Below are 25,469 nucleotides of genomic sequence, written 5' to 3' on the forward strand. Positions count from 1 at the left end.
AGGTGGACAAGTTATACTATACAGTAGTTGTCAAGTTACTGTAACGGATGCGTGATATTTGAATTTAATAATAAATCATAATAAACGATTCTGAGCGAAGACATTGTGTCCATCCTAGCATGTTTGTATAAATAATCAAATTTAATAATTAAAAATAACTATAAAAATCAAAATACCTCATGGATATAAATAGAGTAACCTTACGGTAAAATTTTTTTTTTGTTTAAGGCAGAATAATTTGTGGGGAATCTTCTATTAACATTTCTAATGTGAATTACAATAAATTACCAAAATGTCGCTCTGCTGTACAGTAGGTTACAAGTGGCCAGTGAGTCACTGTATAATGGATGGTATTAAATTTGAATTCAATGATATAATATCATCTTATAAGAAAAACGATTCTGAACAGAGACGATGTCAGTCTAGGTAAAAGACATATTATATATACTTATCTATGGTATTAAAAAAAAAAAAATTGACCTATAATAAATTCCAAATTAATCCTATCACAATATCCATGAGGTACTTATAACGCGTTATACATCAACAACAAACCGTGATACTATCATAGATAATATAATATATTAGTATACTTTAGAAGTTTCAAGTACCCATGAATAATATACAATCACAACAAAATAACTAAAATATTCTAGGTTTTTTTAATACATAATTTCGTCCAAAATTGAACTTAAAATAACTATAAAAATAAACTGTGTAAATGTATTTTTTAGATTTTTTGGTAAGTACTTACGTAGAATCTTGTTTTAAACTTTCAATCCTTAGATATAAAAGTTAAACATTTTATGAATTTTCAACAACAAAATATTTATTCAATTTTAAAATTGATAAATTTTGTCAAAATTCGATCTTTAAATACTTATAAAAAAAAAATTGTGCCAATGTATTTTTAATATTTTTCAACTGCTATTGTAACAATAATCAGGAGCCTTGCATTAAATTTTCACGCATTTTTACCAAACAAATAAATTTTTTTTGATATTTATAGAAAAAAAAATTGAAAAAATTGAAAAATGACAATGTCAGTAAACAGCTCAAAAAGAGTCAAGTTATTTTTAAATTTTTATCGTGTATAGAAAATTCTAATATAAACATTCAGTGAAATTTTCAAGTATCTACAGTCATTCGTTTTTTAATTACAATAAAATAAGAAAATCGTTACGTAAGAAATCGAGTGAATATCAAATGTTATAAAAATTTGAATTTCAAACGCTCATAACAATTTAATTTAATTTTCTTATAGACATTTTTTTTTTTTTGATAAAGGTAGATAATCTTATAAGGAATCTTGTATAAAATTTTAAAATCTTATATTTAAAAAGAAAAATGTTTACGAATTCTTAACTCAAAATAATTAACTAATTTTCGTGATTTTTCCATATTTTCAATTTTTGAACTTTAAATGCTTATAAAAAAAAACCGTGACTAAGGATTTTTAATATTTTTCAAATGTCATTGTAACAATATAGTAGGAACCTTGTATTAAATTTTCAAGTATTTTTACTCGACAAAGTAAAGTTTTATTGACATTCATAGAAAAAAAATAATAAATATGGAAACTGAAAATGTTCCTAAACAGTTCAAAACAAATCAAAATATTTTGAAAATTTTATCATGTATAGAAAATGGAAATATAAACAACCAGTAAAAATGTCATGTATCTACGGTCTTTATTTTAAAGTTACACAAAAAACCAAAGTCGATTTTGCGTAAAAATTACCGTTTTTCCTTAATTTTTAGGGTTCCGTACGGTAAAACAGGATCCTATTACTAAGGCTCCGCTGTCCGTCCGTCCGTCCGTCTGTCACCAGGCTGTATCTCATGAACCATGAAAGTTAGAAAGTTTAAATTTTCACAGATTATATATTTCTGTTGCTGCTATAACAACAAATACTAAAAATCAAAAATATAATATAATATAAGCAATGTTGCCAACATGTTTATAGGTGATGATGGTACGGAACCCTTTGTGCGCGAGTCCGACTCGCACTTGGCCGATTTTCTTTTGTTTTTTCACGGCGCTTTTGAAAATTACTGGGAATTTTAAATTTTGACTTCCCTAATGGTAATACATCGACAATATTAACTTTCCCATCAAACAAGATACTGAAGTTGAAAATCGAAGCATTATATCAACTACTTATCATTACAGACACAAAAATTTAAAAAAAAATAAACAAAAACACACATCATTATAAAATCAATACAATCGTCGTTCCACTCAGAATCTAAGATTTATTGGAATTCGTCAATTTAAAATCCAATATCGTAAAAATGTTTAATTCAAACACTTACAAAATGTATTGTTACTCTCTGGTAAACTTTTTTTATTTTAAGTAAGTAAACTTTGTTGGGATTATTCTATTAAACTTTCTAATGTTAGTGAACTTCCACTAAAGGAACTTATGAAGAACTTAGCATTAAAAATTCAAGATTTTTTAGTAAGTGAAAAAGTGTTTATCGAAAATAATTTTAAAAAATTTACAAAATTCAAATAATTTTTCAAAGCTATAAATACGAGTAGCTCAAAAACAGTAAAAATATTTCGAAAATTTTACATTTTATGAAAAATTCTAATATAAATATTTGGTGAAAATGTCAAGTGTCTGCGGTTTTAGTTTTTGAGTTACACCAAAACAATAAAATCGATTCTTTCAAAGATTAGTTTTGCGTAAAAATTACCATTTCCCCCCCCCCTTTTTTTGTTTTTCCCGATGCTTTCTAAAACTACTGGAAGTTTCAATTTTGACCTCCCGAATGCACCAACTACATTCTTTTTTTTTATCAAAAAAGTGCTGATATCGAACATTTGGGCATTTTTAAGGCCCAGAATTTTGATGACGGATAAAAACACACATCATTGTAAATACAATACATTCATTCGCTACGCTCAGAATCTAAAAGTTTAAAAATATTTTTGTGTAATAATCCATTTTTTTACTTTTTACCCTCCCAAGTACCAAGTAGATTCACTTTCCTATCAGAAAAAATATTGAAGTAGAAGATTAAAAAAGTTTATTACTATAAAGTGTATTTAAAATTTCAAACCCCCTTAAAAAAAATTAACTTACATCATAATCAAAATCATACTCAAATGCAAAAAAAATTAAAATAAACGAATCAAAATGGATTTTTATGAACCTACAATATTTGACGTGGTATGAGTCAGTAAGACGGAGACAACACATAGCGGGTATAAATTCGATACCGACTAGTTCAATAAATACCTAGGTTAAATATAATATGAAGTTTACTTGCGTACCTACTAGCTGTATAGTGTTGCGGTATGCTATGTAAATATAATTTTTCTCATAATAATATTATATATTATATATTTGTTTGCGTGCATGCCTATCATCAAGCCCGGATTAAGGGGGGGGGGGGGTGTCCAGGGGGCCATAGCCCCCGGGCCTCGATAGTTAGAATTTATTTAGGAGCTTCAGATTTGTCCATTACTTTTTTCGTTATATACTATAACACTGCATAAATCACCTAAAAAATAATCAATGATTATGTAGCGGTGGAAAAAGCTTATAAATTATAATTTATAAATAAAATGATACAATCATTTATTGCTCTGTTCCTAATATATATATATTTATTATAACAGGTGCCTAATATTAAATAATATTTAATAAATAACATTATTTTTTTTTCGTACAGGGGCCTCATTTAAAACTTTAGCCCCTGGGCCTCAAAATGTCTTAATCCGGGCTTGCCTATGATAACGCATAACTTCCACACGTAAAAAATATGCCACACTATTATGTTTAAGAACGTGGATTTTTACAAAAGTATGTAGGTACTTATGTTCTTCATATAGCGATCGATATATTTATCGGATTACAATGGTATGACCGTTTGCAATCCATAAAAACATCGAATGATGTTGAAATGTGAAATCACACCACAGACCACAGTTAGAATATTCCATGTCATTTTAGTCATATAAATATAAAATTATAGCGATAAGACATACCTAATGTCTATTAATCCTTCACCATCTGTATTAATAGTCTTGTTTCTGCATAAATAGTATGGTACACATATACACCGATCCGATGGTGGTGATGGAGGTGGAGGTGTAGGAAACACTTCCAAAATTGCATTATCGAGATCTGGCTTTGACAAATCCTCTTCTTGACCAGAAACTACAGTCACTGTCACTTGTAACAGCAATATGACAGACAACAATACAGATAACTACAAACCAGGAAAAAAACGAATTATTATTATTAATTATTATTAATTTATGATTAGACCACAAAACAATTTTCTATCGTATACTATTGTAAATAAAGTATGTTTATTGATATTATACAAATTCATTAATTATTACCTGTATATTATTGTGACACTATTCACAAAATGTAATGGTATGGCCCCATGTAATATTTGGATAGGTACCTGGTACCTACTATTTAAATTTAAGTCCAAAATAATATAACAAGTAAAAAATAACAAATACTGAAATAGGTACCTAATAATATTATGTTTCTAATAATCCTTTCAGTATCGATGGAATTACATACAAACAACGAAATTATAATAACTATTAAGTTGATAACTAACTAATGATACACGTCCGTGGGTAAATGATATAATAGTGATTTTCTCTCAAGTCTATCAAATCAATATTATTTTCTGGTGTTACTTTAATTCAGGCACTTATATGTTGTTGTAATAGTATTCAGTGAATTAATATTTTTACTTGACTTCGTGACAATCCAATTTTATTATAATAGGCAGCAATTATTTTAAAACTAATTTGTTGTCATGATATTTATATTTTAATAATGAACATGCTTAATATATTAAATGTGTACAAATATTGTTTTTTTTTGTAGTAGGTAAATCAAAAACGAATGATTTTAGATACTAGATACTTTTACCAAATGTTTTTTTTTACAAAACGATCATTTTCCATTCAAGATAAGATTTTCAAAATATTTTGACTCTTTTGTTTTTAAACTATCTATGGATACTAGAATTTTAATTTTTTTTCCTTTTTTTTAAATTGTCGGTAAAAATTGTTTTGCTTGATCAAAAATTTAAAAAATGTAATGTGAAGTTCCTCATACGTTTAGTACAATACAATAAGTAGCCATTAGGTAATTGTATATGTACCTAGAGAAAATTATACGAAATTTTTACATTTAAGTGATTCGTTTCTATGGTGATAATAAAAGCATTAGGAAAAATTGGTTTGAAAAATAAAATTTCTGTACCCAGCCCAAAACAACTTTATGTTAAAATTTTAGAAATACATGCCCTCCCTGGACATAATCGTTACCTACAATCCCAATAAATATTAAGTGTTTGTATGTAGTGGTATGTTATGGTATGTTATGGTTAAGTAGTAGGTAATGCATTCTATTGCCTCCCTAAAATTTGGTTTGCCCCACCTGAAGATTCGGTCTGGCTACGGGTCTGTCTCTAGCCGTCTTCCCTTACCCCTTAGCTGAAAGACCTAGATACACATATCGTGAGGAAATTTACACTCCACAATTATCAGAAATAATTTTTAGTAGGTCAAAACCAAGTCAGAACAAAATAAGAAATAATTTAAACAGAATACTGACAATTATTAACATAACAACCTTATAAGCTAAAAATAAAAGAACGTTTCTGACAAATTATAATTAAAAATGTATATATTTTTAAATTACATACAGCAGCTGGTATCTTTATCTTGAAAACAATTTGTGCTTGGGAATTACAAATATACATACACACAGGTTACGTTAATCGTTTTTGACTCCACATTTCCGTAGTTTTCAAGGCCAAAACAAGTAATAGCATAATTAAGTTATTATAGTTATTAATTGTATTAATATAATTTTTTTACATATTTATTGTTATAATAAATTATTTTTAGAATCAAAAATATTAAAATTTTGCAAAAACAATTTTTATAATTTTGATAAACACAAATTACTATAGGTGCAAATTACATTTTTTTAAATCCTTCAGTCTCTGAAAACTTATACTATGATTTAATCCTAATAATTTAGCTGGGAATTTCTCTATACGTCAATTCGTCAATTCGTCTACTCTAAATCTATAGAAAAATAATGAATTTATTATTAATAATTAAATACTTATACTGTTGTCTGTTGATATTTAATTGGAAGTAAGTACATAGAACAATTTGCAATAGGTCCTACCTAATTCTCTCTATTTTCAAATAATATATTCAAACAGCAAATATGTTATGAATTGCGACTTAGGAGTTTGAGTAGTTGTTAATATTAATCACTTTCTAATAAAAACGTTTGTGATGACTCACACTTTTGAATCCAAGTTATGATTTATGATAGGTACTATGGACTATGGTACTGGCATGTATAAATCATACTATTACATTAGATCTATCAACATCAATCCAATGATTAGAATAATAAATGAGTGGATAACTTTTCAACCATTGGCAATTATGCCATGTACAAAGTACAAACAGGAAATTTGGTCTGATGTTATTCAAGTATTAAAAGTTCTCACTGACAACTAATGATTAAATAGGTCAATCAGGGTGACTATTAAAACTTCGGTGTGACTTGAAACAGTTTCATTTTATATTAATCATATTAATATCACATCGATTTATACTATCGAGAATTAGTAATTAGCGAACCGTTCTTCGATTATAATTTTCTTTATTGTGTGTTTGTGATACAAAATTGTAATATATAATATTTGAAGTTAAAATAAAACACAAGACAACTAGTGGCGACGGTCCATATGGAATGTTGGGCTATTCAATACATATATACATACGATTTACGCATAAATATATATATACGCACTCCTTACATACACACGCGACACGTGCAACACATAAACAATATTCAACACCTCTCCGTTCAGATATTTAAGAAAAACAACATAACCAATTATCAGCGGCACCAGATGACACCGTATATTATAAAACCATAAATGCATTTTTACGTATATAATATACACATATATATTATATTCTACGAGACCCCCTCTATAATTTTCCAATCAAGACGTTCGGTCAAAACAAAACAATAAATTACCAGTCACACCTTTGTCACACCGCCTAAAATAAGAAAAAAACATCACGTATTAATCAATGCATATCAGAAGAAGGGATTACACCGGAGCCACATTATATAAGGACCCTACAGAATCGACTCGCCGAACAGTTTTTTTACAAGACCACCCGATGCACAACGTCCACGCCAGTCAGCGTCACGATACATTTTCTTTGCTGTTCAAGAGGAGTATCCACCAACATCAACTCAGACGTATATGTATATTGAATCATTTCAGCATTCGGTATGACCACATAATTAATTATCCCTTATTGCTCACCAAATTCACTTAGTAATTTCTTTTAATTTATCTATATAAATATTCCCCTACTATACAACTCTTGTGACTATTGTCGTGTAATAGCGTGCTACTATAATTTAATCATTATTAGATCGTAATTACGTTTACTTATTTAGGATATATGAACATAATTTTAAGTGCTCAATAACTTAAATTACATTCGGTTGTCCGTCGACTGTGTACGACTGCTGCGAGTGTAGGGATTTCTAAGAGCAAAAACCTAGTTTATAATATTATTATAAGTATTACGTAATTACGTTCATTTATTTGGAATACATAAGCACAATTTTAAATGCTCAATAACTTAAATTACATTCGGTTAACCGTCGACTGTGTACGACTGCTGCGAGTGTAGGGATTTCTAAGAGCATACGATAACAGTCACAATCACAATAGCTAAAACACGGGTTCTTATTACAACATACAACGAGGCTCTAGAAAGGAGCGTCACACATATAAGATTTTATACGCCTTACGAGTCAAAATACATATATTGTCGCCGTGATATCGACCGTCGAACACTACCCCGGAGGAACATAAACAAGATGCAGACAATCATTACAAAAACCGTCGCATAAGGTCAGTGATCAAATATATATAATATATATATATATATATATATATATACAATATACATATATATATATACAATATACATCTATAATATAGATTATCCAAATAACCACACATACGTACATTTACTTACAAACCCATATCGATTCGTCGAGGGATATTAGGTCATGTAACGGGCCATTGACAAGTCGTCCCTACAAAAGACATCAGCAACCGGTACTACCAGCTGCGTCCCTTCGTTCATTGAAATAGGTCGTCAACCCCGCGTGTTTATTTTACACCACGTATTTTCTTGCCACATCGTTGTTGACAATCATTACTTCACCAAAGACCATTCCTCCCCTTAACTTCTTAATTTCTCCTACTACAAATTAAAATATTCTTAAAATATTCTTATCAATCAGTCGATTTTTCTTAATAAATAAAAAAATAATAATAATAATCTATTTAAAAAATTTTAGTCATTTTCATTATTCACTTTCAAAAGTGTTCTGGATTTATATGAAAAACATCAAATTGTAATGTCACATGAAACAATGTCGTACTTCTGAGGAAGTGATTTTTATAACTTTTTAATTGGGTACTTACTATTATTTAGTATTTAGGTAACTATTTCAATTGTTATTAGGTAGTTGTTTTATCTTAATTTTAAGGTAAATTGTTTATTAAAAGACATTTGTATTCATTTTATTTTATTTTATTAAGGAAGAAATTTTAGTATGCAATTATTTTTTTTTTAAGTTAAATTTTGCGTTCCGAGGGGAGCAATTAATGCAGGTGGGTATTGATTTTATAATGTGTATTTTTTTTTATCTGTCATCATCTTTTGTAACAGTAAAAAACCAGCATCTTTTCACGTAGTTAAGTAAATCTAGTTGGTACTTTGGTTAGGAAAAACAAACAAAAAATTAAGAAAAAACTGAGATTTTTACGCAAAACTAATTTTTGAAAAAATCGTTTTTGTTATTTAGTGTAGATACCTAACTCAAAATAAAATCATAAAAATAGCCGTAGATACAAGATTTTTCCACTGAATTTTCGCTACTAGCATAACTATACACCTCAAAATTTTCGAAGTGTTTCGATCCTTTTTAAGCTATTTATAGTCATAAAAACATTTAGATTTTTATTTAGATTTTTGCTGACAAAATTCATCAAAATCATGAATATTGGCAAATTATCTTGAGTTATAAAAATTGTACTATTTATATCGAAGCTTTGAAATTTTAACATAAGATTCCCCTTAAGTTTTTCTACATTTGAAGGAACGTTTGAAGTTAAATATTACGAAAAGCATATTAAACTGATATACTAGTAATAATGGTAATGGTATAAGATTATTGTTGGTCGTTTAAATTTCGTCTCTAGAATGAGCGTGACCATAATATTTCAGTAGATTGTCAGATTATCTTTCCATTTGAAATTAAAATTCAATATAATTTTGCATTATACAAGTTTTTCATCAACGGACTTGGCCAAACAATATGCAGTCAAAAATGTCACAAATTTGTAGGTAACATAAATTAAATTTTGCATACTTTCACCATTTCACATCTTATTATAATTAGTCTTTTTTTAATGTACAAACCATAAACCGTACTAATTTCAGATCCTGAGAGAAGTAATTTTAATTATCATTTTAATATTTTATGATGCAACACTATTGATACCAATTGTACAAAATTAATTTTTCATCTAATTTTGCATAATATGGTTAGTGATGGACCACAATATCATGCAAACTTTCGAAAACATAGTTTTTATAATTATTCGATGTACCTAAGTACATCGTTGTAAAATTAATTTTATACAATTGAAAAAAAAAATTTAAGCCACCTACTGAGTACTAGCTACTACGTAGAAGTTTTTTTTTAACCATAATTATCCTTATTTATATGAATTTAAAAAAAAATGAAAACTGTCCATACATTTTTAATACATATTAGATATTACTGGCATTGAGTTGTAGTTTTTTGGGCCTAGATAATCTATGAATTTTTGACCAAACACTTTTCTAGAATACTTACTCTATTCTGACATCAAATGCCCTATTTTCTATTTTAATCATTACATTTTTCATATCCAGAAAGGATTTAAAGCTTTTAATTATATATACCTACCTACAATAGTTATTTTTTTATATACAGACTCAAATGGTAACACATTGACTGTTATTTGATGTAAAAGTGTATTACAAAAATTATAAAAAAATTAGGTACCTAGTCAATTGATTGTTTTTATTTTTATAAACAATTATTATTACAAATTACCTACTTCAAGTAAATATTACTTAGCAAAAATTATTACTTATATTTACAAGCAAAATTTTAAAATTATTATTTACAAATTTACAATAAAAATAGTGCATTAATATAAAATGATTTATTTGGTAAATCATGAGAAAGTCGGGATTTATATGTTTTTACATATCGTTTTTAAGTACCTATATGCAAGTAAAAATGTAGATAGTACAGTATACAGTAGTCAGTAGTTAGTAGGTTAGTAGGTCCTAGGAAATATAGCCAGCACAGTTCACAGGAGCAGCCAGACTCCAGAGACATGATTAGGGGGTGAGTGGGTGACCAAGTCATAATTTTCAGAAAATGTCGATGATTTTTTTTTTGTATTTTTGTTTTTAACACTATAAAATTGTTTAGAAATACAACTTTGGGGGTTCTTGGGCCCCCCTGGAGCCACCTGCGATCCTGACAGTTCAAGACAAATTCCCTACTATAACCCAAGAGTGTGAATACATTTGTGCAGTCAGAAAAAATCATTAAAAAAAACTCTGAGTAGAACTTCGAGTTGTTAATTTAGAGTGAATTATTATCAGACCTAAAAATTAAAGTTAAAAACATTATCTGTGTTTATATGGATTTTCTCTGATACTTGAATTTTTCTGTAGTTCTGTGGTATATTAGCATTTTTAAATTGTAATATTTTAGATAACCATAACTTACATTAAAATTTAAATATCATAAAAAACCGACTTACCAACACAGATAATTTTCTTAACTTCAAGTTTGATAATAGATTAATTTACCTTAATATTAAATCTAACAGTACAACATTGGATGGATACAAATTGTCTATTTTTCCCATTGGTCAGATAGAAAAAACCAATAGTACCATTAAATGGTATTTTGATATTAACGTCCAACATCATCCTACCAAAATTATTGACTAATTCGTATTCTAACAACGAACGAACTAAGGCAAAATACGAAGTGTGCAGGTACCTGGGAGATTTAAAGAATTTTGTATTACGGGTAGGTAATAAAACTTAAATTATATACACTTTAATAGGTACCGCAAGTTTATAATGTTATGGTAATTTTTTTATTCTTTTGTACTATACTAGACAAACAAAACCAACAATTGTATTTCAATGTGCCATAAAAACTATTACATGAATAACATTTTTTTTTGTTTGTCTGCTGTGATAAGTAAAAACAATATTTATATAATATATCAAAAATCTATTTTAATTATTAATAACAAAATAAATATATAAGTGTATAATACCAGAAACCAGAATAGTATACTAAATTACTAAAATAAATTATATACAAGTCATTTGCTCATAACATGTCTATACATAATTAATAAGTATATGACACTGCAGACAATAATAATAATAGGTAGGTACATACCTTAATTGGTAGCCAAGTCTTTGAACTATAGATATTATTTATCTTAAAATAATCTGCTAAAAAATTGAACTTAGCTAGTCGACTTACGTTAAATATTTAAAAATACTATAACATAGTGAGTATATAATAATAATATAGTCTACCATCATTGAAATAGGTAGTGTAATCGGGTAATCCAGTTTTTCTAAAGTCGACAAGCCAAATTAAATTTTTTAGCAGATTATTTTAATATAAATGATATTTCACTAAAATTCAAAGGCTTATAGCTACCTATAAAATGATATCACAACTTGTAGAGCTATTTTTTTTATACTTAGCGTTTTTTACACGCATAGCATACGATATTGTTCAAAATGATTTGAAAACTACATCATGCACTTCTACGTACAATTTCCAATTAGATTATTGTATTTTCAAACTTCATTATTTAACCACAAATTTTCTTTGCTTTCTCAAGACATATTTTCGTGAATCTTGTTTCTTGCTGTTATTATAGTCCGGCGGTTAGCGTGTGCTTTGCCTATGTGCGTATTTTAAGGCGCTCAATTTATTTTTATACTTAGCGCGACTCTCCCGGATCGTTGCATTTGGATACGGATTATAATCATACAAATACAAATTTTAATGCTAAACAAAAATATTGAATATGTTGAAGACTTGTATTTAATATTTATACAATAATTTAACGGTTAGTTATCTAACAGTATATATTTTATATTTATTAAGGTAAAACAATTTTATATTTACCAATGTGAAAACGATTTGTTCACATGGTGATAAACTGGTATGTAAACGAGTAGTCGAATAGGTAGGTTAGTTATAGTTGGAGTTGAAATTACTGACATTTGTCACCCCCAATCGATGATTTAATGTGGAAATGAAAAAGATGGGTGAGTGGGTACCGCTTAGCAGTGAAACCAGATTCAAGGATTATTCCTTTTTCCGGAGATTTTGGGATTGTGGCAGGAAAAGTGCAGGATTTTAATCTTCAAGAAATATCGAAGATTTATGAATAATATAACAAAATACATTTTAAGCCTTATACATTTTTTTTAGCTATATACGAAAACATTTATTAAAAAAATGTTTATATTTTTATAGTTTAAAATATATATTTTAAGTATAAAATCTTTTGAACTAAACATAAAATAAAATTATTTGAAATTATATTTTTTTTGTTATCATAGGTTATCATAATGTTCATACTAATCATGTGGTTGTAATTACGTTGATAGATTTAAATTTTTCAATAAACATTACATATTTTAAAATATAATATTAATATTTAATTATTACAACAGGTAAGTAGGTAGTGTATATATTTTATATCATAATATATTATTGTTACCTAGGTATACATTTTGAAAATTATATAATAATCAGGAACCTTGATTACATTTTCAAGATTTTTGACCAAGCAAAAACTTATATATCAGCAATAATTTTTAAATAAATCTAAAAAACTAGAGCGACTTGCTCATTTTTTTTTTACGCATTGGAACCATTCATTATGTAGTTGATTTAGATTTCAATAGTTAGGTATAAAATATTATTTAAAAGTAGTCAAGTATAATCACTTGATATGCTCTGTATACGTGTATCACGGGATATATTGGTTTTATTTTTATTTCATATTGCTTTTTTATTTTTGTTGTTCATTACCAATGAAGTACCTACATTATTAGCATCGGATAAAACGTCCGCCGCAGAACGTCAGCCAGGGAAAGTCCAAGTGACAAAGTCCAAATGATAATATTATTGTATATAATATAAAATAAAATATATTATAAAAATTATTATATACTATTATTAATTATTGTATATTATTATATAAATGAACTCGAATTAATTATAATTAATAGATAATTTCATACGTTTTTTTCTTGTGAAAAACTGATTTTAATTGTATTGATTTTTAGTTTAAAATTATTTTTTACGTTTTTAATAATGGAACATATAGGTACTAGGAGGTACGATGTATCAATCAGGCGAAAAGTAATCTAAATGAGCACTAGAGTTATACATTAATTATAATACGATTAACAAGCTGATAAAATTAAAAATTATTTGAGTTCTTAACTACAAAACAATTTTCAAATTGTTGCGATTTTTAAAAATTTTAACAACATTTTAACTTCAAACGCTTATAAAAAGTTGAAAATAAGATTTTTCAATATTTTGAAAGTGCAACTTATGAGTAATTTTGTAATATATTTTCAAGATTTTTGACCAAGCTTAAAAAACTAAAAAATAGGTATAAACTAGGTACCTATCTAATATTTATAATATTTTACTGTATGAAATTCAAAAACTCATTATTAAATATATAAAACTACTTATACGTACTTAAAATTAAATGTTTTTATATTTCTTGAGTTTATTATAATAAATGTGTTAATGTGAACTGTGAAAGAAGCGTATTAGGTTCACATAATATACTTAAAAGTTATAACACATTTAGGTAAAATATACATTAATGTATTTTTAATTTTAGTTAGTTCCATAATTAAACAGAAATCACAAGAGATGGCTGACTTCACGATACATTATTAATTGTACCTATTTAATTTATACCATACAACTATAATAGCATTGTTTCAATATTGTTTATGTAAATTGTAGATCATATTCAGTGTTTAATTTAATTATTATTATGTTTATGATATTATGTACCTACTTCATTTTTTTACATACCATTATATAAAATCATTATTTTCCTGTACAAACATGTATTTAAGATAATAATTGTTATTATTAGGTTTTTTTCTCTGCCTGACACACATGCCACTTGCTTATAGAAGAAAATAATTTCGCAACAAGTAAAGACGTAAAGTCATTCAGACCGGTAAGCGGTAACTATAGAAAACTAGATATTTAACATGTCATAGCAGTTACATTTGTCAGTGTTCTTATAGTTTTATAATTTTGGTAACTCGATTGAAAAATATCAAGTATTATTTCAAGCTTTATATAAGATATAATTGTATAAATGTATAATATATTATTTTATTTTAAGCTTCATAACATAGAAGCTACTAAACCAACAATAAAAAAACAAATATGAAAAAATGGTAGGAGTAATATTTATTTAGAGTTTATAATTTATAATATAATATATTAAATACCGATATAGACAATTCAACATTTGTAATGTTACTACAATGTATACTCAATGATATTATATACCCTACGTCCCTACCTACCTATTATAAGTAATTTTATACGATACCCAAATAATTACTTTATAGCCTTTTACCTTATAAGTTATAATATGTATATTGTATTATAATATTATATGTCTTATTATAGGTACAAGGTGGGCATAAGCCGCATAAGGTAGGTATCTATAAGTATAATATAAGTATAAGTCTTCTTGAAATTTGATTGTATTGATATTCTTGATGATAAATTCAACTCATTTAACTATATATTATTTTCCTATTTTTATTTTCAATATATATATTCCGTGAGGAAAATCGGTGTAGAAGAACAGTGCACAATTTAACAATAAAAATTTTTTTTTTTTTTGTTTTTATTTCAACGTGTGCTTATTGAATATTACAATATTGCTGTAGATGATTACATGTCAGCAATAAATAGATACCTAAATATCAATATAATTTATTTATCAGTAATCTATTATTGATACAGCGAAAGTGAAATGGAGATTTATTATTAACTATAAACATCATTATAATATTACGATTTATCTAGGAGTTTTTTACTCGTATATATAGTCGCGTATGTCTACTTTATATTGTTTCGTACTAGTATTTATAATCAATAATATTATTATGCACTTAGTCAGTAATGTACGCAGTAAGAGGGGGGGGGGGGCTACCGGAATGAAGCTCCCCTCGCCATTGCCGTATTATTATTACTTTTTTTAAAAATATGTATCAAGTTTCAACTGTCGTCAACGAGTGACCAAGACGTAAATTCATACACGTCTTATCAGAATGAATTACTTTTTCTAAAAACATTGTATTTGCGTAACAATTATTCTAAAATGATCAGTAATTTTTTGGTAAAAGTATGAACTACTTGTATAAAAACCTATAGTTAGCTAATAACGTAAAAACAGTTCAGGGTATTATTATTATTTTTGTCAGTATTTTCTGCAGAAGCTATCTACTGCCATATTTTTTTAGAATAATTTGGGAAATTTTTAATTTCTCGGGCCCGATATCTGAATCGTATAATACGCACATTTTTGTGAAACATTTGGCAAATAGATATAACGAATATGGTGATCAGTTTTTGAAATGGCATATATAAATATATTATAATCGAAAGTTCTTAATTCATTAGGCACAATGCTGCCTGCGCCGTTATGACCCATGCAGGCGTACGACTGCTGACTGTTTATAGACCCGATAGAATGCTATTGCCTATTTAACTATCAAGTTTTAGTTTAAAAGCCAGCACGATAAGCGGTATCAATATACTATATATAGTATATATTTCATACATGAGTATTGACTACTATTGAGTGGTTTTCTGTTGTTTATCTCAAGATTGATTGTCTGAATTTTAATATTTATCATTTTCATATAAGTCATGTAAGTACAAAATCATGTATATAATATATAAATAATATATTACAAAATTTCCGACCTCGAGTGCATACCCTGTCGCATTTACCTCGCGTGACTTTTCACTATTGAAATCGATTACCCATTTAAACGAATGGCCAATCGAGCGCCAACGTACAAAGTCTGGCGATAGACCCCAATATTTTTCAATAACTGCTAATAAGGTCCCTACAGGAGGAACACAGATAGCCACCCACACGCAACAACCGGTTGCCCGTTGCAGTGAAAACTGCAGTATAACAACCGGTTGCATTGAAAACTGTAACTGCCGGTTACTACAGCCAGACATAGGCGTAAATAGCGTTTGGGATTTGGGAGGTTAACTTAACAAAAACTTTGATAATATTGTATAAGCTTAAAACAAAATTTAGGAAATGTTTAGGGGGGCTTAGCCCCTGAAGTCCCCTCTCTATTAGTGCCTATGCGAACCAGGTGGTACTTATGATTTTTATATATACATATAAAAATGATCTATATTCATTCACAATAGGTAACTGTCCCCTGCGGGCTACGACTACATCACTCACCGGCGGCGCCGAAAGTCTCTTGAGGGTCGGGCCTGACATGTCAACCGGAACGGCGTCGATCCTATTCGGAAATGTTCGGCGCGCCTGCCGTACGAAGTACTAGCCGAGGAACAGTCAATAGCGTGAAGACGCAAACTCGACGGACGGACGGACGGACGGACGAACAGTATTATTAATATTATAATATCGTGTGCAAAAAAAATTCGTCTGGACTGCGCCGGACAGCCGGATCGGGGGAAATGTTAAAACAATTATTTTCGATTTCGACAGTCGTCGACAAAAAACACCGACAGTGGCTGTCCGGGGGATGGAGAGGGGCGCGATGTCGTCCTACGCAAACGCACGGTGGAACGGGTGTGATGGGCGCGAATGTGCACGAGAGTACAGAAAACGCGAAAACGCGGAAAACCGGTGGTGGCGGTCCGGTCCTCGTATTGCGTATTCGGGGGAGACCTGCGCGCGCCTCTCGTCTTCCCCCACCCATCCATATCACGGTCGATGACGACTCGCTAACAGCGCCTCGCCGGCCGACCGGTAACTGGTGACCGCGGAATGTATAATATTAATAAAATATGTTATTTTATAGTATTATATTATAATATTATTATGCACGGATAACAGGATTTTCAAAGGTCATCCAAACAAATTATTATTATTGATAATACTAATACATACAAGCTATAATAACATGATGTGTATTATACACTTACATACGCTATGACGTAGTACCCATCCGTGGCGATTCTGTGGGATCGGAAAATATAATATATAATATTATTCAATAATTCATTATTTTGTTCATAACGAGCAAAAATATAAATTATTATTATTATTAATCATTATCGTGAAACCGGTTCCAGTGCGGCGGATACGGAGCACGACTAGCCGCCGCCGACGGAGACCTTGCGTGGATTGCCGAGAGTGCGAGCGGTGTGCACTGCGCGTCACCTCGGGGAATCTACGTCGCGGGCCGTTTTAATACGTCTTTTCAAGGTATACTCACCTACCGAGAGTTCGCAATAAGCAATTCCGCCGATACGTGACGCTCATTCGATATCATCATTATTGTTTTTTTATATTTAGGTACCTATCAATTACGTATTTGTACGCAGTTGTATTCAAAAAAATTTTTCGTATAGGTAACTACATAGGTACTTACATACATAATATACAATATACGTGCAGCGTAAACAAGGAAAAACGTACCTACGTGTACCACTTCACAGTACGACACAAACACGTCATCAACATTAATGTTATTTATCTCTACGTCATGTTCCATTGTAATAGGTGTAGGTTAACTGATGTTTGGAAATTCAACACAGGGTTCCTCCTGTGCTGCTCACACTAAAATCATCAAAAATACATACAGGAGAATATTTTTTACGAAGAATTTGGATATTAAAACGAAAAGCATGACTTTAGTCATTATTTTGAACTTGAAGAGTATAAAATGTTGACTTGAAAGTTTTTGCATTTCATATAGGTAATATTATTGTTATTTTCAATATTTCACATTTAAATTTTCAAAATATTTAGACTAATTTCAAGGTATCAATGTCATAATTAGCTAGTGCGGGCGAGTTCGTACGATTTCTATTCTGACCATGCAGCTGTTCTGCACGAAGTGCGTTGCCCGCATGCGGCGAAATACAAACTATTTTGCGTGCAAATTATGTCCTATAGGACACGGCGTAACAGTTTATGCCTTATACTGAGAAGGCGTGCAGCAATATTATTCTATGGTAGGTGCCTACCACGTCAATAATGAAATAAGATTATGCTATTTTTTTTGTGTAATTTAATAGGAGGCGATGGGAGCATTATTATACCCTCCTTGGCCTTTGGATTTAATCATCATTCTTAGCAAAAATAAGTAAAATGATGGTACTGGATCGTCAACAAAGAATTTAATTAAATTGTATATGATTTAGCACTATTTTTGTATTGTTTTACTGTTATAATACTAACATAATACGCGTCTTTAGTACAAGACTGCCACGACTCAAAACTTGGGATTTTTGAAAGACTGTAGGTCGATAGATATATATAATTTTTATACTGCATGACTAGTATTTAACCCAGACACCCAGAAAAATCAACAAGTTTTATTCTGTTAACCTGCATACTACATAGGCAAGTCATTATTTCTTAATGGAAACCAAGTATGTTTACAAACAAATAGGTATCTGTAAAAAAAAATATTTATTTATGAATGATATAATTCATAACTATAATTCATCATATCTACAATTTGATAAGCATATAATAAAATAAATTGTAGACGTTGGATATATATAAATTCAATTTTTTTTAATCTTAATCCCCCATTGATGATTGATTCAACCTGCCCATAATATAAAATGCAATATACTCATAGTGTCAATAACTAATAATATTATTAAATATTAATAGTTTTGCTTTATTGATATTCTAAAATATGTTATAGCAATAGATTAATTTAATTTTAAGATTAAACAAATAATATTACTACAAAGTACAAGCACCTACTTAGGCGCTTAGTATAACTTGTTTCCAGGGTTTCTTTCTTTTACAGGTTATTCCACTATAAATTATAATAGCTGTTCAAAATAAATAAGGTTAATAAACTTAACTCGTTAATCGATATTAGCGTATAGTCGTATAGTGAAGTAGTGCAGTATATTATATTGACGTATACAATCTGTCCTGACTAGGTGTAGGTACCTATACCTATATCATGTATATACCTACTACGTAAAGAGCAAACGTTTATGTAGGTTTCTACATATTTTATTTCCTTGAATTTTTTAAAGGTCAGAGTATAATAAAAATGTAATTTATAACCTTTACAGTACAAAAGAAAAATTTGTATGCTGCACATACTTGCATACCTAATTATGACTATTTCACTTTAAAAGCTTAATTTTATTATTGGTACATATTACTCAATTTATTTCATATTTTTTTGTCACATTCGTCTTGGAATTTTTACACATTTAAATAAGTGAAACCAAATATATTTTACATTAGTTTAAAAAAAAAATAATAAACCATATGAATAATGTAATTTTTTCAGGTTAAATCAACAAAATAATAGCATATTATTCATTTTAATTATAAACGCCCAAGGGCATAAAGTACAAAGTAAGAGGAACTTATTATTTGAAATCTATTTTATTTTTAATATTTTAAACACCATCCTATTTTTATTTTTATTATTTATAAATTATCGTTTTAATATTTTAGTGAATATTTTAATGTTTTATTGGCATAAATTATAATGACATATATAAGGTATATAATTAAATATATTTTAACATATTATAGACCAGTTTACAGTACATTGTAACTATATAATAAAAATTGATTAAAGCCCCTTACCGTTGGACGTCAGCATAGACGTGTAGAATACTGCAGATTACTAATATAATTGGATGTTAGATAAAACATTTATTTAACCTTTTCTTTTTTTTTTTGCCACTAATGACTTATAGGTTTTAACTCTTAATTATATATCTTAGTCATGTTTCCTAAAAATCATTCAAAATATAACTGAAAAAATTGTTTTTTTTAAATTTAAAATTCCCAATAATTTTCAAAAGCCCCGGGAAAAACAACATAAAAATTAAGGAGAACCGGAAATTTTTACGCAAAATCGGTTTTTGACTTTAATTTTTGGTGTATCTCTAAAACAAATGAACATAGATACATGTACATTTTTACCGGCTGTTTATATTAGAATTTTCTATACACGATAAAATATTCAAAATATTTTGATTTGTATAAAACTGTTTACGGACATTTTCAGTTTCAATTTTTTTTAGTTTTTTTTCTATGAAAGTCAATAAATATTTATTTGTTGAGTAAAAAATCTTGACCATTTAATACAAGGTTCCTAATATTGTATACAACAATATTTGAAAAATATTAAAAATCCTTAGCCACATTTTTTTTTATAAGCATTTAAAGTTCAAATCTTGACAAAATACGTAAAAATCACAAAAATGAGCAGATTTTTTTTGAGTTAGAAATTCATAAAAAAGATTCTTTTTAAATCTAAGATTTTAAAATATAATACATGATTCTTCATAAGTTTGTCTACTTTTATCAAAAAAAAAAATGTCCATAAGAAGTCAAATAAAATTTTTAAGAGTGTTTGAAGTTCGAATTTTTTACAACATTGGATATTCACTAGATTTCTCAAGTAGCTATTTTCTTATTTTGTTGTAATTCAAAAACGAATAATTGATACATGACAATTTCATTGAATGTTTATATTGTCATTTCTATATACCATACAGTTTTGAAAATATTTTAGCTATTTTTGATGAGCAATTAACGGACAATTTCAAATTCCAATTTTTTTTAGTTTTTTTTCTGTAAATGACAATACAATTTTAGTCAATAAATCAAAAACTCAAAAAGCTTGAAAATTGAATACAAGGCTCCTCATTTATTGTTACAATAGCAGTTGAAAAATATTAAAACACAAACCAAAATTTTTTCATAAGTATTCAAAATTCAAATTTTAAAAATTGTCAAATTGAAAATTGCATAATATGTTGTAGTTAAAAATTTATAAATTGTTCATTTTTTATAGCTAAGAATTGAAAATGTAAAAGAAAATTCCGCATAATTAGGTTATATATAAATTACTTTATAGTTTATTCACAATAGTATTCAAATATATTCTTAGTAATAACATTATCATAGGCTTATTATCTCTAGCTGAATTTCAAATTGTTTAGTTTATTTTCCTACAAATATCAATTATTTTTTTGGGCCAAAAAGAGTGAAAATTTAATACGAGGCCTCTGGTATAATGTCACAAAAGCAGTTAAAAAATAATAAAAATACCGAGGCATAATTTTTTTTTAATAAGCATTTAAAGTTCAAATTTTGACAAAAGTTATAAAATTTGAAATTTAATAATTATTATGTAGTTAAAAACTACAATGAAATGTTCATTTTTCATAGATAACGATTGCAAATTTAAAACAAGGTTCCACATTAATAGGTTATCTTTATATATAAAAAGACTTGTCCTGAGTGATTCATCATCGCTTAGCCGGAACTTCTGAAGCTATGGATATGAAATTTTCAGTAATGTTCTTATTACTATGTATAGGCGCACTAAGAAAGGATTTTTCAAAATTTGCATTTTAAAGAGGTGCTCAAACAGGGATCTTGAGGTTCGCGATGGAAATTGGAAATTTTATTTTTATTTATTTTTTAAATAGTTGCCATTGGCTACAGTCTACATTATAAATTAATATTTATTTATTATTGGTTTCCATTGGTTATTAGGGCAGATCAGGTACAAGTTAGCACCAAATCAAGTTATTGAACATTGCAGCAAGTTACACCCAAAAACAGTTGAACAATCATAATTTTTTAAGTTGCAATTTTTTACGGACAACGGAGTGCACGGGTTCAGCTTGGTATGAATGTTTGTGTGTAGATTAAACCTCTGGGAAGAAGACTGACTTATTTAGGAATGGTTAAATTTGGTTTTTTTTTATACGATAGGTAAGACACATAATATCAATTGTTCAAAACAGCTTAAATTTCTTATTACTGAATATGCAACACAAAATATACAAGGTACATATTTTTGGCTGTAACTGGAAGAAGACAGACTAATTTAGGAATGGTTAAATTTGGTTTTTTTTATTCATCTGATATTAGTAGTTATGTTAGGTTAGGATTTTGTATTAATTGATTATATTAATCTACCATAGGTGGAATACGACAAACTTGGTATAACTTTGATATTTTATAGTTAAATCATATACCTACGTACAAACAGCACGGGGTCCGCGATCTACCGTAGGTAGATTGCCTACCTGATAATATACTGCTGCGAATCAGAATTTTTATTCTGGGAAACGGAAAAGTTAAGATACATTTTGAAAACCATACACCGAATATTAAACAACGAATTGTACAAAGTTCGAGTCATATAGAGTTGGTACATTAAACGGGCAACGAAGTGCACGAGATCAGCTAGTATAATATAAATTACTTTATTCACAATTATATTATCAAACATACTTAGAAATATCATAGCCTATATAACAAATAAACTAAAATCTTATAGAATAATAAATAACGGCCAGACTGTCGTTCGTATAAATCGGGCATCCCTAACAAAACTATTATCACCGAAAAAAAGGTCTTTGCCGCCAAAGAGAAATCTAGTTCGGGGAAGTACAAAAATCTTTGACAAAACCACCTACCACTCTCTGATAGACATATTATCCGTGTCGTCTCTTAAATCAGTGCATGAGCACCAGCCACCGAGTAATAACCTCTCAAAATATCAATACCGATTTCAACGAGCGACAACTGGCCTTCTTATGTTAAGTCAAAATCAGTGCGTTTTTATTTCGATTTGTATATTTGAAGTATTACCTTGTGTCACCTAAAATCTAAAAACTCTTGCAACATAATTCACGAACAACTGCGAATCAGGTAAGGCATTTAATACAATATTTTACAATGATTGCAGTATTAATTTATATGTGCTTTTTACTTAAATTAATATATTGTACGGTGTATTTGATCTAATTCTCGAATACACGATCTCGAGAGCCCTCCGAACACCTGGAGGAAGGTAATAGCTTAATTTTACTATTTTAACATCTGAATTAAATATATTTATCGACAGGAGTCGTATTTATCTTTATTCTTATTTTTAAGTTATTACAAGCCCATAGGCTGACTGACCGATGACCGTCTTCGCCCAGAATCGATTTTTCTTATACAATGATATTATATCATTGAATTCAAATTTAATACATTCCATTACAGTGACCCACTTGTAACCTACTGTACAGCAGAGCGACACCCACTTGCCCACTTTTTTTTATACTTTCATTTCAAGTGAAAATATTTCCTTATATTTAAAAATGTATAATTAATTTGTAATTAAATGCCTTAGGTAGGTAAATGAAAAATACGAATTATCAAAAATTTCTAACATTTCAAAAGGTATAGTCAGTTAAATGGTAGAAGTTCTTGAAGAAATGCAAATAAATTACTTCTAGTATTATAAATTCGCTCCAATTAGGTTAGATTAGACAAAAATTATGGAGCACAAGAGTTCATTCATTATTCTGGAACAATCACCGCCTATTTACCTTTGCAAATATTCTCAACAATTTATGTCACATAAAAAGGTACCTACACAATGCAAATATTAAAACTTAAATTATAGGTACATAATTTTACCTGGACATACATAATTACACTATTTTTAGTTATTATTCTCTTATAAGTTACTATTATAACATTATATTTTGAAACATGTTAATCTAATTGTTTCTTTTTAAGCGTTTTTACATACTTTTAGAGAATTATTAGAGATTTTTAGATCATAAATGGTTGCATATTTTATGGTATTTAATGAATGAAATCCCCTTAGCCTTATATATAAATAAAATAATAATAATAAATAATAACATAACTAATTCACAGTAATTTTAAAAATTACGTTTAACCATAAGTACTGGCTTAACTAGAAGACGTGTTAAGAGCGGTGCTGTGTTATCGAATATGTCTCCTTATACTACCCTAATATACATCACAAAATAAAAATAATAATAACCACAAAATAAAAATTTTGAATTAACTTGATATCATTCGTTTTCCACTAAAGTAAAAAAATAGATTAAAATTAGCTAACTGCTCTGTTAACAGTGTTGTATAAAATAATTTTTAAAAGTATTTAAGTAATTACTCAAATTCTCTTAAAATAAAGTAGGTATTCAAACTACCACCCAAATACTATAAATAGTAAAGTATTTTAAATAATCTTCAAATACAACAAAAAAATTATTTTTACTTTTTAGTTCTGAAATGATTATTTTGTTAAAATCATAAATTTGTTTATTGCATTTAAAAACATGATTTGTTCAATAGGTAATCAAAATTCTGATTAGTCATGTTATAGTTGCGCAAAAACAATGAACTTTTCTCTACAGAGTTATATATTAATTTAAAGTTATACCTATGTATTTGGATATCTCATATCGTCAACGTTAAACGATAATGATAATTATTGATAACAATTTTCTTGGTAAATAGGTAGTAGGAACTAATAATTAGTAATAATATTTTCGTATAATTAAATAATTATGAAGTATAAACTATAAAGTATAATACCCGTTAAGCAGGAGCTTTTTACAAATATATTTTGTTATTGACTTAAGCTAGTAGTGATACTGACTACAAATGTATCTTTTCGATTTTCGTCGACAATAAACTGTCTCCTGGAGAAAAAAAACATTTAATCGACGAAAACCGATACCAAATTGTCTCTAAGACATAAATGATAAATATATAATATTATATTGTTATAATGTTAAAGCAAAACCACAACGGCGTGGTATTTTTATTTAACAATAATAATTATAAGTAGAAACAAATTAATAGTTAAAAGATTAAAGAATAAAAAATAAGTATTCAATAAAATAGTATTCAATAGTAAAAAAAAGTATTTAAAATACCACTCAAATACTTTACAACTTACAAGCTGCCTGTTATGCAGTACAGTAGGAGACGAGTGTGCTTCATCATTGACTACCTATTGAGTAAGTCACTATAATGTATAGTACTTACATTAAATTTTAATTTAATGATAAATTATAATAAAAATAAATAAATCAATAAAAATCATTGCACACGAAAAACAATTCTGAGCGAAATCAAAATTATCATGATTGTTGGTTGAATTAATTATTGCCGAATACATTGCA

The 25,469-nt window shown here is 28.2% G+C and overlaps 1 protein-coding gene and 1 long non-coding RNA gene across 2 annotated transcripts in view; one reads left to right on the forward strand and one right to left on the reverse strand.

Annotated features, from left to right (window-relative positions):
• The window catches only part of LOC100162666 (phenoloxidase-activating factor 2), a 25,086-nt gene extending 7,915 nt beyond the window's left edge, over positions 1 to 17,171 (reverse strand). Inside the window, exons 1-2 of the mRNA XM_001952266.5 lie at positions 16,729 to 17,171; positions 4,001 to 4,224 (exon numbers count right to left, since the gene is read on the reverse strand). Of these exons, the coding sequence (XP_001952301.1) occupies positions 4,001 to 4,224; positions 16,729 to 16,767 (263 nt within the window). The 5' untranslated portion in view covers positions 16,768 to 17,171. The remainder of the gene's footprint in view (positions 1 to 4,000; positions 4,225 to 16,728) is intronic.
• Positions 6,549 to 16,968, forward strand: LOC115033423. The gene is made up of 2 exons (XR_003838766.1): positions 6,549 to 7,959; positions 16,692 to 16,968. It is a non-coding gene; the product is annotated as an uncharacterized LOC115033423 (long non-coding RNA).
• Positions 17,172 to 25,469: the final 8,298 nt, after the last annotated feature.

Source organism: Acyrthosiphon pisum, chromosome X (assembly GCF_005508785.2).
Source record: "Acyrthosiphon pisum isolate AL4f chromosome X, pea_aphid_22Mar2018_4r6ur, whole genome shotgun sequence".
Lineage (NCBI taxonomy): Eukaryota > Metazoa > Arthropoda > Insecta > Hemiptera > Aphididae > Acyrthosiphon > Acyrthosiphon pisum.